This window comes from Canis aureus, chromosome 23 (genome assembly GCF_053574225.1).
Source record: "Canis aureus isolate CA01 chromosome 23, VMU_Caureus_v.1.0, whole genome shotgun sequence".
Taxonomy (NCBI): Eukaryota; Metazoa; Chordata; class Mammalia; order Carnivora; family Canidae; genus Canis; species Canis aureus.
This window is the reverse complement of record NC_135633.1, coordinates 44,606,160-44,621,671: the sequence shown is the minus strand read 5'-3', so window position 1 is coordinate 44,621,671 and position 15,512 is coordinate 44,606,160. Positions and strand designations below refer to the sequence as shown.

The 15,512-nt window shown below is 36.2% G+C and overlaps 1 protein-coding gene and 1 long non-coding RNA gene across 6 annotated transcripts in view; one reads left to right on the top strand and one right to left on the bottom strand.

Moving 5' to 3' along the window:
• CEP295 (centrosomal protein 295) overlaps positions 1 to 15,512 on the bottom strand; it is a 52,782-nt gene that overhangs the window by 23,584 nt on the left and 13,686 nt on the right. For all 5 annotated transcript variants that reach the window (XR_013362423.1, XM_077867451.1, XM_077867453.1 and 2 more), the window contains 5 exons: positions 14,393 to 14,488; positions 8,780 to 8,920; positions 6,152 to 6,335; positions 5,767 to 5,931; positions 3,559 to 3,780 (listed from right to left, as the gene is read on the bottom strand). Coding sequence is in view for 4 of the 5 variants with exons in the window: in XM_077867451.1 (XP_077723577.1) it covers positions 3,559 to 3,780; positions 5,767 to 5,931; positions 6,152 to 6,335; positions 8,780 to 8,920; positions 14,393 to 14,488 (808 nt within the window). In the remaining variant the exon portion in view is untranslated. The remainder of the gene's footprint in view (positions 1 to 3,558; positions 3,781 to 5,766; positions 5,932 to 6,151; positions 6,336 to 8,779; positions 8,921 to 14,392; positions 14,489 to 15,512) is intronic.
• On the top strand, positions 6,515 to 8,205 carry LOC144295506 (uncharacterized). The gene is made up of 3 exons (XR_013362637.1): positions 6,515 to 6,577; positions 6,681 to 6,777; positions 8,091 to 8,205. It is a non-coding gene; the product is annotated as an uncharacterized LOC144295506 (long non-coding RNA).

Here is a 15,512-nt window from a genome sequence, read left to right as displayed (position 1 = left end):
AATTTTAAAAAGCCCTAAAAGGAGGTTTTACAGGGCAAGTGGGATGACAGAAACATTAAATAATCATCTTAAGAAAAAATTACAAAACAAGAAACTGCTAAGTGCTATATAAAAGAAATAAAGGATTAGACAGTAGAGTATCACAGGAGAATCTGAATTAGACTAAGGGCTCAGGTGAGATTTGTTTCAGGAAATGACATTTAGGCAGACATCTGAAAGGCAAGGAGGAATCAGCCAGGTAAAGAATGTGGGGATGCACAGGAATGAGTATGAGGTGTGGCCAGACAAGGGAGAGAATGAATGAAGCAAGATGAAGCTGGAGAAAGCCTATTCATACAGAGACTTTAAAAAAAAAAAAAAAAAAATGACTTGGTTATGGATTGACAATGAAAGAGCCTTGTTTTACTGAATTCTGAAACCATATTCTCTCTTACTTTGTTGGCCACTCCTTTTATACTGCCTTTGCTGTCTGCTCCTTCTTTAGTCATCTTCTAAATACTGGAGTCTTTCAAATGGTCTCATAAGCACTCTCTCACCAAATTCTTCCCCCTAAGAGTTCTTCTATGTTCATGGCTTTAAATATCATATTTACATCTGAGTTCCTAACTTACCTCTCTTGTTTTAAGCTACTCAATCCAACAAATACTAACTGAGCATCTGTTATGTATAAAGCACTGGTCCAGGCCCTGGGGATACAGCAATGAACAAAGCCTAATTCCTAACTTCAATGGCAATTATACTGGAATTAGAGGATATACAGTGTCGAGTGTCAAGACAAGCAGCAAATAAGCCAAGAAAGTAAATTTACGGTCCAGGAGATGCTGGTAAGAGCTATGGAAGGAGTGGACGTTAAGAGCAATGGAGAAAAAGAAGGGTAAAAGGGATGGGGAGTGAGGGGTATGGGAGAAGGGGAGTGCAGAAACTTGCCATTTTATACAGAGTGAATAGAGAAGGCTTTGCTTAGAAAGCTAGGTCTCAGCAAGTATCTGAAGGAAGTGGGAGTACTGCATAGAAATATGCAAGAGCATTCAGGCCAAAAAGACCAGCAATTTGTAAAATCACGTAAGTCACGTTTGCTATGTTTGAGGAATAGCCAGGAAGCCAGCGCCTATGGAGAGAGGTTTGGGAGGAAGGTGTGGTTGAAAATGAAGTCAGAGAGGCACCCGGATGGTTCAGTCAGTTAAATGGCTGCCTTTGACTCAGGTCATGACCTCAGGTCCTGAGATCAAGCTCTGCTAGCCCTGCACTGGGACTCCCTGCTCAGTGGGGAGCCTGCTGCTCCCTCTCCCTCGGCTTGTGTCCTCTCATTTATACATGCTTTCTCTCAAATAAATAAAATCTTAAAAAAAAAAAAAATCAAAATGAAGTTAGGGAAACGGAAGTTGAAAGAAATGGTGGGAGGCAGTGTGTGTGGGCATAGATTATATAAGGCTTTGATGCCCCATAAGCACTTTGGTTTTAACCAAATGAATTGGGTAGTTGTTGGAGGGCTTCCCCCAGAGGAATGACATGAGGGATTAATAGGATGACTCTGGGATTAGAATGCAGCAGGGAGGTGCAAAATCTGAAGATAGGGGCAGCCTTGGTTGGCTCAGCAGTTTAGCGCCACCTTCAGCCCAGGTTGTGATCCTGGGGAGCTAGGATCGAGTCCCATGTCAGGCTCCCTGCATGGAGCCTGCTACTCCCTCTGCCTATGTCTCTCTCTCTCTCTCTGTGTCTCTCATGAATAAATAAATAAAATCTTAAAAAAAAAATCTGAAGACAGACCAGTCAGGAGGTTACTGCAAGGGTCTACACTGGACAAGAAACGTAGCTTAAGCTAGGATGGTAGGTGTTGAGAATTAGTTGGAATGTGGATAGGTTTTAAGGGTGAGGCCAACATGATTTGTGATGATTTGGATGTAGGATATAAAAAAGGGGAACTAAAATGACAAGCTTTTTGACTTGAGCAAGAGAATGTTATTGCCACTTGCTGAAATGTGGAAGGATGTGGGAAAAGTGGGGTAGGGGAGGGATATTAAGAGTCCACTTTTGGAAAAGTTTAAGATGTAACTACAAGGGAAGGTGTCAAATAGAAATCTAAATGAGTGGAGTTCAAATAGGTCAAGGCTATAAACACCTGAGGTCATCAAAATAAAGATGGTAATGTAAAGTCATGACATGAGCATTTAACTAGGGAGAGTGAAAAGATCTGAGAAACAAGCTCAGGGTACAATGACTAGTGGTTATAGAGATGAGAATAGCAGCAAAGGAAATCATGAAGGAGGAGCCATTAAGTCAGGAAAACTGAGGGTGGTGTCAAGATGTCAAGTGAAGAAATTAGTTCCAGAAGGTTTCCTGTTGTACTTAGGATAGAGTCCAGAAACTGGACACAGACTATAAGTCACTTCTTTCAGAAGCCTGGTAGCAAAATACTTCCATACAAGTCCAATCACATTAAAAAAAAAAAAAAAAATACAGAGAACAAAACTCTAAAAAGAAAAATCAAAGAGGAATTATGTCATCACAACTCATTTGTTAGTCTGTACCTCCAGATAATGTTCTGCCTTGACCTTTATAACTTCTGGAAATTTATTTAACAGCTTTTTTGTCTACCCAAAAAAACCTTCTTTAAGAGTAACAAAGAAACCAAATATCTGGTGGTATTGTGAAAGAAACAAATAATACAATGTATTCAAAAGCTGTTAACATGTTCCTATTCTTTGATTCAGTAATTCTTTTAAGAGTTCTTCTTAAGGAAATAAAGATGTAGGCTGACTGCTAAATGGATGCTCACTATAGCACAAAAAATAAACTAAAACTGGTTAATTTTGGTTCCTCAGTTACATTGGACTTTATATAGCCGACCCTTGGAAAATGTCAGTTAGAAGCCAAACCCCCCACTTACGACTTTTAACTCCCCACTTAACTACTAATAGCCTATGGTGGGACGCCTGGGTGGCTCAGCGGTTGAGCGTTTGTCTTTGGCTCAGGGCGTGATCCGGGGTTCTGGGATTGAGTCCCGCATCGGGCTCCCTGTGAGGAACCTGCTTCTCCCTCTGCCTGTGTCTCTGCCTCTGTTTCTCATGAGTAAATAAATAAAAATCTTTAAAAAACAAAAACTAATAGCCTATGGCTGGCTAGGAGCCTTACCAATGACAATGTCAGTTGATTAATACATATTTTGTATCTTATATGTATTACATATGATACTCTTAAAATACGTTACTTTTTAATTTTTTCTGTAATTCTAGGCTATGCAGTTTCTCTGTTTTTTCAAATTGTCACAAGCTCCAAAAATCTTCTATTTATGCAGAAAATCCTGCCTATAATTGGACCTATGTAGTTCAAACTCATTTTGTTCAAGGGTCAATCATATATACAAAATACTACTATGTTAAAGTGTCTGGAAGAAGGTTAATGAAGGTTTTTAACATTTACTGCCTTTGAAGTAGCAGCACTATGGGCTTTAAGCATTTTCTTCCTTTTGACCACCATTCTTTGATTTTTCAGGAATGAACGTATTTTTTAACAACTCAGAAAGGGTCTGTGTGTTATGAGACTCTTGGAGAGAACCACCTTGTTCCTGCACAGAGGATAATGTTCTCTCTTCGCCAAAAGTCGCTCCTGATTCGACTGTTGGTGCTTTACTCTCTGTTTCACTAACAGTTGTAGTCACTTCACTTTCATCCTCAGACATGGATTTAATAGTCCAGAGAGATTTTTGGCTTCGGATCTTATTTAGTAATTTTTTAAAAAGAATTTTTGAAGGGACTTGGTGGGTCTTTACTGCCAAGGGAACTAAAAGAAAAGAAAAAAAACCTTATTTAGGACCTGTTGTATACTAAGCAAATTATTCTATTATACTTAGTAACCACCACAAACACTAGTTAAGATAAAAGCACTTTATATCTCTCTATTTTTCACTTATAATTTAACAGCACATACAATTATATTTGACCCCAACTGCAATTTTACAACTAGGAATAATTTTCAATTTAAATTTAAATAAAGGCACCAAAATTCAACTATTTCTCAACAATATGCAACACCAATTTCAAGCTTAAAAATTTATCACAGAGAATGTTTATTCTGCTTGCTAATGATGACAGAATGCATATCACATAATTAACTGATGCAAGATTAGCATTCAAAATATGTTCTGGTCCTTGGGTGGCTCAGCTGTTTAGTGCCTGCCTTCAGCCCAGGGCGTGATCATGGAGTCCCGGGATCGAGTCCCACATCAGGCTCCCTGCATGGAGCCTGCTTCTCCCTTTGCCTGTGTCTCTGCCTCTGTGTATCACTCATGAATAAATAAATAAAATCTTAAACAAACAAAATATGTTCTGTAAGGTTTTATACTCTATCCTAGAGAGGGGTCCCAAATATGGTTCTGCACTTCTTAGTAGGCTACAGAGGAAAACATTACTAGTTATAACCTTAAAGCCAGTCAGGTACTCCCAAATTATTCTATCTGGAAAAAATTTCTCCCACCTATCTCCATAAAGAGATATCTTCAGTTAAAAAAAAATCTTTTAAGTTATTTCCCAAACATCCCCCACCATGGGTTGATAATACAACACCAAAATTCAGCATAGTACAAACAACTCTCTAAAAGGACAAAAACTGTGTTGAAAATACATAGTTCTCTGGTTTAATCAAGGAATAAAATTTAAGAAATCCACTTAAGTTGAAAACTGGTAAATTCTAGTTTTGTCTGACATACTTCTTAAAAAATACTTTCTAATTTTAACTTACAAACAATAAAATACACAAAATCTAAGTGTACAGCTTGAAAAATTTTACATATACCTACGTAACACCATCCAGATCATTATGTAGAACATTACCAGCACCTACTAGGCTCCCTCAGGCCCCTTCCTACTCAATACACCCCTAAAGATAACCACTGTTCTAATCTCAAAACCAGTTTAGTTTTGTCTATTTACTTTTTTTTAAACTTCATATAAATATGGGATTATACTTAGGTATTCTTTTCTGCCTGGCTTCTTTCAATCATCATTAGTCTGTGACTCACTCATATTTAAGAAATTTGTTGCCAATATTTTAAAAAAAGGATTTTTAAAAATCAATGGGATTCTTAGATTCTTTTGAAAAATCAAGAGAGCTGGCAAGATCAAGCGAACAATTCCAAATGGGATCAGCAGGAGCCAGAAAGTAACTGTTCCTTTGGATAAGGCAAGAATTGCAATTCTGACAAACTAGAGATTTGAATAATATTCCCAATTAAAAAATTAAAAAAGGTGGGTGAAACAGTAAAAGTATCTTTGGTGATTTGATTAAAGTCTAAAGATAATGCTGAGCCTTCACAGGAATTCAGAATTGAGCATCTAACTCAGCCTAAAAACCTTCAATTATATGTTCATGTGAACAAAATGACTTTTCTGGGACAACTGGGTGGCTTGGCGGTTAAGCGCCTGCCTTTGGCTCAGGGTGTGATCCTGGAGGCCCGGGATCGAGGCCTACATCGAGCTCTCTGCATGGAGCCTGCTTCTCCCTCTGCCTGTGTCTCTGCCTCTCATGAATAAATAAAATCTTAACAAGAAAAACAACCAAAATAAAAAAAAAAAAAAAAAAAGACTTTCCTCCTATGTATATGAAAAGGATTTTAATGATGGAAATCTAAAAACATGGCTTTTTTTCTTCCATCACTCCCCCTAGTATTAGTCATTTGTTTGGATTAAATTAGATCAGATTTTCCTATTGGCAAATTACTAGCATTTTTCTATGAAATATGGTAATATTCAGGTCAGGAGGAGTTTTTACCATCTGCTTCACTAGAACATATTGTTTCGGCTTCTGTCACCGGAATGCTTTCAGTTTCTCCTAACTTTTCTTGTTCCATTGAAAGGTCCAGTTCTTCATCTTGGATCTGATCAGTCACAGTGGGCAAAGGTTCTGGTTCAAGACGCAAAATCAGGTTTCCTTTCACTTTTCAATAAAGAAACAGAGATAGGTTTCCATTCTGAAATGACTAAAAAGAACTTCAGCATAAGATTTTAAAGGCCATTACAATTTCTAAGTCTAAAATATTAGGACCACTTTCAACCTGGGAACTTATCCCAACATAGAAACGGCTTCATCAATACAAATGTATTTTCCCACAAAAACACTTAAAAGCATTGTTGAAAGTTTATTAAAAGTGTCTTACTCCTGTCTGCATTGTACATGTCTTCAAAGGCAAATTCCAGCTCTCTCTGCCAATCTTCTTTCATCTCACTGCGTTTGTACGGAAGTTCAACTAGTTGTGGTGGCATCTGTGCTACATTCTGCCTCCGATGAGCTAGGTCCTCTTGTTGTAGCCGTTGGAGTTCTTTCATTAGTTTCTCCTGAGTCTTCAAGAAGAGAGGGACTTAGTCAACAACAGTTCAGTCACAGACTGCAGACAGTAACATTTACAGTAAGGGAGAAGTGGGGAAATCATGAGAAACAGGGACTAGAGTTCCCTCCCAGCCCCTCCCCCGTATTCTGTCATAAAGACATTAATTATATGTTCAAAAAAAATGAATTGAAAGCCAGATGCCATGTGAGATGCTAAGAACACGGTCTCACTCCTAGCCTAGAGATCAACAAACAGGTAATTAGTAAAATACTAATTACAAAAGTATTAGTATTACAAAAGGATAGTATGTTTAAACCACAAAGCTTCAAAATTGCTGCTTACAAATCTCCCTTCTCAGGATGGTTGTGAAGTGACAGTCTATATAAGCTGCTGGGGCTCCTGCAATGTTCTCTGTTCCAGTTCTCTCTGCAGCCACCAGTATGTAACAGTCCCAGGTAAGCACCAAGACCCAGAGTGACTGTGGCTTAACAGATATTTCTTGTTACTTCACACTCTTATGAATTCCCCATGATGAAAAGGGATCTGTATGTACCTCTTTAAGCTTAAAAAGTCTGGTTAATATGAAAGTTTAATAAGTACAGTGTTTTAGTGAGGTTATCTAATTAAATTCTGGTGGTGCAGGATAGTGAAGGAAGATAAGAGAAGACCTCTCCTCTCCTGAATTGAGGATGAGATAGACGGGGGTGAAGAGGATGGAGTTCAAGTAAGAAACAATAACTGGAGCAAGAGGCATGGAGATGAAGGCATGGGGCACTGAGAAGAGTACACTGCTCTAGGATACGGGTAGAAAGGGTGCGGAGGATGATTAAGAAAAAAAGATATTACTGGAGAAGCAGGTAGAGGCCAAATACTAGTTACAACAGACACTAGCAGGAAATAAGATCCCAAGGCACAATGGGGTCTGTAGCAAAAAGGCTCCACAGGGAAAAGGAAATCCCCTACCAGTGGTGAGACTGCAGGTTTTGATTACCATTCTCATGTAAGAGACACTAAGTCTACAAAAAGGGCAGAAAGCCTGTGTAATAGTGTTTGCCAAGTGATAATACACACATTACTTAGTCTTCTGTTAAGTTTTACAAAGTCATTTCTTTTACAATAAGATTCAAATGATTTCACTGAATTTACTTCAAAGTTATTTGAATAAATATACTATTTCTGGCTCACTGAAAGTATGACATATTATTCTACTTAAATTATTTTATAATAACAACTACTATCACCATTGACATTTGCTGTTAGTTTATGTAATTCCAGGCATAATTCTAAGGGCTTTATTAAATTCGTTTGTCCTCAAAAACAGACTATAAAACAATTCAGAGATGTTAGGTAAATTGCCTGAGATCAATCAGTTAAGCAGTGAGGAAGGGAGAAAATACCAGGCAGCCTGTGGAGTCTACCTTCTTAACCACTACACATACTGATTTAGGAAGAATGTGTTCAGTTTATGATTGCTTTTCACATTTTTTTCCTATCAATTTAAGTCTTAGGTAAGAATTACTGGTAATAATTCATACAATCAGCTATTTTAGTCATAATTTACTCCCAGTTTATAAAATCTAAAACTTTAAGGGAGGTCATGTATAAATTAGTTAAAACTATACCAAGGAACTTTAAGGCTTTTAAATTCCCACAGAAATACTTAAAAGCTCACTCTTCACATGAGTGTTTGAAACATTCACATGTATTAGTAAAATACAGAAGAAATAATTTGACTTCAAAAATGAATCATTTTTATGTTATCTTTCAGGATAAACATGAGAGAAATGAAGCTAAAAGTATAAAGCCATATATATTGTATAGCTCTGGGACAGTTTTTCAAAGCTTCCTGAGAGCTAGGATCATGACTCTACCTTTGAATCAAGACTCTGCAAAGCCAACAAATGCTCTGCTTAGTAAATATTTAATAAACAGAATCCTAAAATTTGCAGAGCACAAATGCAATTCATTTTTTTCAAAAGATTTTATTTATTTATTCATAGAAACGCAGAGAGAATGAGAGGCAGAGACACAGGCAGAGGGAGAAGCAGGCTCCATGCAGAGAGCCTGACGTGGGACTTGATCCAGGGTCTCCAGGATCACACCCTGGGCTGTAGGCGGCGCTAAACCGCTGCGCCATTGGGGCTGCCCAGAAATGCAATTCATTAAAAGAGAAAAGTAATTTCTTTTCAGGTCATTTCTGGCTGATTAAGATATCTAACTTTTAACAAATTCATCACTATAAAAACTTTTAGAACAGTAACAGACAATGTGAGAACTGATTCACTCAGTCTGAATTTGAAACTGGAAGTAAAAGTTAGGAAATTTGAAATGGCATGAGTCAAAGACTGTTATTTTCACATTCTTTGTAACCTCTGTACTTTGAAACTAGTTACTCATCAGTAAGTTCTAAAGTCTATCACTCCATCTACCAATAGTGGTCCCAGCCAGAATTCTTACTTGAGCCAAATGTATCTTCTTCATTGCTTGGAAACCCCGTGTGTGTGCCTTTTCATGCTGTTCCATTCTCTCCCGCGCCACTTGTTTTTGCCATTCTTCTCTTCTTTTCGCTTCTTCTTCAGCAGCCAAATGAGGATCTGGCTAGCAGTCAATTAATCACATTTTAGACAGTTTTAAAAATTGTGAAACAATGTGGTTAACTAAGAAACGACTTTAAAATCATGCTTTCCTACTTCTATAAAATTAAATAAGAAGAGTTGTATTTGTAAATGCCCACAATTACCAAATGCAGATATTATGAAAAATATCAAACTGTTAGTGGAAGTTTGAGAAGTTAGTTCATTTTATACCAGATTATTCATACCCAGTCACATTTCTCCATCGTTTTAAGAAACCTCAGTAAAACAACAGTGCCATAAGCACAAAGCTTGTAGTTTAAGAAACCACAGACATCAAAGGTCATTCAGGGAAGCAGTGAGATTTGTCTTTGGTTTTCAGTCAACATCTGCTGCTTTTTGACTTCAAATTCAGGAAGGCCAAATCACCAACTACTTTAATACAATTTATGACTTCTAAAACTTGTGCATAATCAACAATTATGTGGCTGTACGGTCAGCTGTCATTTCACCAAGCTAATAATAGCAAGTAAGCGGGAGAAGGGCACATAACCTAGATTTCCTATTATGCCTGAATGTTCACTTTCAAATGTGAGTAAGCATTCCAAAAGTAACTTTAAGTAAACCTCTTCTTATGTACTTTATATGTTGAAATTCTTAGGTGAAATAATGATGACTATGAAAGCTATCATAGTTGACCCTGAATATGGGTTTAAACTGTGAATCCACTTATACATTTTTTTTTCTCCAATAAATACATTGGGAAATATTTGGAGATTTGCAACAATCTGAAAAAACTCACAGATGAATCATGTAGCCTGGAAATATTGAAAAATATTAGGGTGCCTGGGTGACTCAGTTGGTTAAGTGTCTGCCTTCAGCTCAGGTCATGATTCCAAGGTCCTGTGATTGAGCCCCACATCAGGCTCCCTGCTCAGTGGAGATCCTGCTTCTTCCCCTGCCCCTCCCCCTGCTTGTGCTCTCTCTCTCAAATGAATAAATGAAGTCTTTAAAACTATATTGAAAAAAATTAAGAAAAGTTGGATATGTCATGAATGCATAAAATATATGTAAGTTATTAACCTATTTTATCATTTACTGCCATAAACACATAGAAATTATAAAGTTAAAATTGATCAAAACTTACACAAGCACAAAGATTCAAAGTCATAACTCCATAAAATTCACTATAGTACCTACTGTACTACTGTTAAAATCTTTTAGCCATGTCTTGTTGCTATTGCAGTGAGCACAAGTATTTCATCAGCCTAGTGTCACAATTCATCTCTCCATAAATTGCATATAGTGGTAAAAAGTGGTGTCTTGTGGTTCTTGTGTATTTTTCATTGTGTTAGTGCAATACTCTGAATGACATCATGGGACCCATACAAAGTACCACTAGCAATGCTGGAAGTGCTCCCAAGAAGCAGAAATAAGTCATTACAATACAAGAAAAAGTTGCATTGCTTGTTATATACTATGGATTGTGGTTGGCAGCTGTGATTGCCTGCCATTTCAAGATACATGAATCCAGTGTTAAGGAAATTAAAAAAAAAAAAAAAAAGACATTTATAGCTGTAGTTACAACAACAGATATGAAAACTTTGCACTTTTTACAAAATAAGTTTTTATCTCATACTGAAAACCCAGCTTTTCTGTCGGTGCACAATTGCTACAAGACAGACACGTATAAACTCTAATATGATTCAAGAAAAAGGAAGCCTTAAAGCAAAAGGAAGGTGAAAGATTTAAAGCTGGAAAATTTAAAACAAGTATAAGATGGCTTGACAATTTTAAGAGATTTAGCTTAAAAAACATCAAGATAACAGGAGCTACAGCTTCTGCTGACCAAACAGCAGCAGTTTCTGAGGTGTAATTAAGAAAATCAATGAAGGGAAAGGATAGATAGCAGCCTGAATAGGTTTCTACTGCAGAGGAAAATACTCTATAGGGTCGGGGTGGGGGCAGCCACAAAAGGCATTTATTAGTAAGGAAAAGAGACGAGCACCAGGGGTTTAAGGCAGAGGGATGGGTTAACTCTTGTTTTGTGCACACGCACACAGATTTATGATCAAGACTGACCTTATCTATAAAGCTGTAACCCTCGAGCCCTCAGAAGGGAAACGATAAACCTCAGCTGCCAGTCCTTTGGTTGTACAAGAAGGCCTGGACAACTAGAACCCTTTTTCTAGATTGGTTCTATAGGTGCTTTGTCCCTCATGTCACGTAGTACCTTATGGCCCTTGATCTGGAGGCTAAATTAGAGACGTTGTGTTTGGGAGCAGGTAGACCACTTCAACACCTTCAATATTATATCCCTGTTGAGCCAATATTTATGCAAATCTACGTAACACCAGGCAGAAAAACAAAAGCTAGATTAAATCAATACTATGGTCTCCAAAATATTTATAAATGAAATAACTCTTAGGAACAATATTTCATTTATGCCATGAAATTTTTAAGAAAAAAATTGTTTAGAAATTCGTCACATCATTTTAGGGTGAAGTAATAGCAGAATGTCAACTCTGCTTAACCAAAATTTTAAAGAAGAGAAAAACTTCAAAATATAATTCACAATAAACATATTCACTTCAAACACAATGATGTATATTAAGGATATGAAGAAGGTAAAGGGTTAGAATGACTACCCAAACTTGAAAACAAGATTTTACAAGAATTTTTTAGGAAGACAACCCTTCATAGATTTGTGTTTATCTAAAAATTCAGATAAAAATCTAGTTGAAATAAATGTTATATTTATTATGTTGTTAAATGTTATATTTTATAGTTGAACTCAAAAGGTATATGAAATTTGCAAAAACTGTGAATCAATCCCAAGCAAAAATTCTTTTTAGAAAACATGTTTCTAAAAAAACTTTTCCATGAATTACACTCTGCAGTTCATGAAACAGTAAGTGATATTATTAAATATGCTATTTCTGCATCCTGTACATCAGACATTTGGACAGAAATCTTTTTAAGTATGACAGCAGAGTAAACTGATGAACTGTTTCTCCTTTACTTGTCTACAGTAAAGTTTCTGCTTTACTTGTCTACTTCAGTGGGTCTCACAGCAAACAATACAGTGCATCTGATTGGAAAAATATATCTAGGATAAAAAATCCATTTTTTAAAAAGATTTTAATTTTTTATTTATTCATGATAGACAGACAGAGAGAGAGAGAGAGAGAGAGGCAGAGACACAGGCAGAGAGAGAAGCAGGCTCCACGCCGGGAGCCCGATGTGGGACTCGATCCTGGGACTCCAGGATCACGCCCTGGGCCAAAGGCAGGTACCAAACCACTGAGCCACCCAGGGATCCCCAAAAAATCCATTTTAACAAGTTCTATGCAACTGTCATCGACAAAGGAACAAACACAAAGAAGGCCATGAGTAATCTAGAAATTGCAAGCATAGTCTATTAGTTGTGTTTAGAAAGTAAACATAACTAAACATAATTCAGAGAATAAGTGGCTCTAAGTGGGGATATAGCAGGCTGACTGATTATCCTTCAGCCAAAGACAAATTTTATGAGATTTTAGAACTACTTTATCAAGATATTCAAGCAAAACACGACAGTACTTGTACACGTTAAAAAGGCTGACCGAAACGTGAAGATAGTTCATTTGCAGAAAGCTGCTAAAGAAATCACCAACCATGTATGCCAAGTGTGCAAGTATTTTTTATATAATACCTGCTGTAAAGATCCTATCGTTCTACGCAGAAAAGAAGCTAAATTATTGTGCACGTGATATAAGCCTAGATGCAGATTAAAATTCAGAGGTAATTTTGTTATCTGGAAACCAAACACATTGCTCCACTGTCACATTTTAAACCTGAGGCTTAAAAGGGGCAGATTTTTCTTAAGTAATAGTATAAAGAAAATACCAAAATGCTTTAGTTTGTGGGACTGTTTTTATAAAACTGCATTCTGACAACTGATCTAATCTTCATTTCAGAGACAGAAGAGGAGAGAGGTCTTCAGTTACTATCAAAGATAAAAGTTTAATATCTTACTATAGGACCATGCGTGGTACCCTACACTATGGCTAGGTAAAAACAAGTTTTTGTTCACCAATGTTACTTGAGAGAGAACATCTATTTGGTAGTGCAAACTATAGTGCAGTAACCACAAAAGCAAGTTAGCCACAGACTGAAGTTATTATTTGTATGTTATAATAATAATTTGTAATAATAATTTACAATTTTAAACAAATCAAGATTTATTCTTATTTCTTAGAAGTTAATTCTACGGTTAAGAATACTCATCTTAGGTCTTGACTGAAGAGTGATTTTAACAACTGCCATTAAGCAGTTAACAAAAATGTGTATTTGCTGCATTCTAAACTCCACAGGAAAACTATATTGTTTGTTTTCCTAGTAGTCAAATATACCCAATATGAAAAGAAATTAAAATCCAATTACAAAGAAATAGCAACTTCAATAACAAAGATCATTTATCACTCTTGAGACTGGCAGTAATTTCTAAACCATAATAATCCATACAAGGGAATGGATAAGGGTATAATAAGATGGCCATTCTCATATGTTGCCGATACTTTTTATTTTTTTGGAGAATTCTTATTTTATTTTATTTTTTATAAATTTATTTTTTATTGGTGTTCAATCTGCCAACATATAGAATAACACCCAGTGCTCATCCCGTCAAGTGCCCCCCTCAGTGCCTGTCACCCAGTCACCCCCACCCCCCGCCCACCTCCCCTTCTACCACCCCTAGTTCCTTCCCCAGTGTTAGGAGTCTCTCATGTTCTGTCTCCCTTTCTGATATTTCCCACACATTTCTTCTCCCTTCCCTTCTATTCCCTTTCACTATTATTTATATTCCCCAAATGAATGAGACCATATAATGTTTGTCCTTCTCCGATTGACTTATTTCACTCAGCATAATACCCTCCAGTTCCATCCACGTTGAAGCAAATGGTGGGTATTTGTCATTTCTAATGGCTGAGTAATATTCCATTGTATACATAAACCACATCTTCTTTATCCATTCATCTTTCGATGGACACCGAGGTTCCTTCCACAGTTTCCGATACTTTTTAAAGGCAATTTAACAATCCATATCAAGTATCTGTATCGAATGTTACATAGTCTGGAACCAGTACTTTCTCTTCTAGAAGTCCACTCTAAACATACCTCAGAGTTGCAGACAAAAATGTACAAGATTAGCATGTTTGCATTATTTACAGAAGAAAAAAGAAATGAACAAGATAACAATGGTTAAATCTATGATGAAATATTAAGTGCCTATAAAAAATTATGCTTTGAAAATTATGCATATATTTTTACATATAAAGGCTATAATGAATTCATTAATGGATTAATCACATTACTTTTTGGTGATGGAACTTTAGTTGTTTTTCCTATAGTTTATGTGTATAGTTTCAAATTTTTCACAAAGAACACGTATAGATATAACTGACTTCAATGAACAGAGAAATAAAGTGAGGATTGTGAACAACAGTAAGTCAATCACCTGCTTTGTGTCCATCTCTCTATTCACAAAAGTGCAAAGATGATGATAGGTGGAACTACCAGTTTTCACATTAGATGTTGTCTTTAGATCAATGTTCTGAAAAAGGATATAGACAATGGATTATTAGGTTAACAGTATTAATTTTCAATTAAAGCTTGACCCGATAAAAAAAGGAATTTTGTATTTAATCAATTATCCTTATTCATTTTTCTCTACAGCATCACATGTTATATTCCCATTACTCTGGAATACAGGTTTAAAAGCTAGAGTATACAAGAATACTAACTCCGTGATGCTGTACAGTTTATTACATCGTTCTATACTGAGAGAGAGTAAGACAAAAACAAGCAGACACAATGGGTGAAGCCCGACTGGATTCTGGTTTAAAAAAGAAAGAAGTTGTAAAATAAAACAGTTTAGGGACAACTGGGGAATCTTGATTATGGACTGTATATAAAGAAACCAATGTTAATTTCCTTAGTGTGGTACTGTGGTTGCATAAGAGAAAATCCTTATAAGGAGCATAATGAAGCACTCAGGATGAAATGTCATCTCTACAATTTACATTCAAATATATACAGTCATATAACTATTTGAAATCTATACACATGTAGAGATGTAAGCAGCTACTCATTGTACTTTCCTTTTAACTTCTCTGTATTTTAAAATTCTTCACAATAAAAAACCTACAACTACACATTTGCACATAATTCATATTTGCCAAATCACTTACACAGATAATACTCTGCTTTATGTAAATATTTGACTTGACTTGTTAGGAACATTAGGAATTACAATAAAGGTCACCAAAAAGCATCATGGATAAACTACTGCTTGCCTTTTAACACCATAGTGAGGGACTGACTGAAATCTGACTCTCCCATTTGAATCTTGTTGGATCAAATGTGGCGTGGCAGATGGCTCCACATAAAAGGGAAGGCTGATAAAATCAAAGGCTTAAGAGGGCAATATCTGGTACTTATGTTGATCTTACATACATAAAATATACTTGTATATATAATGAAATTAGATATCCCCTGTTTATGGTTTTTTTTTCACTTCTACTTTTTAGATTAAAACAATTAAAAAAAATTTTTTAAAAATAAAATAAATAAAACAA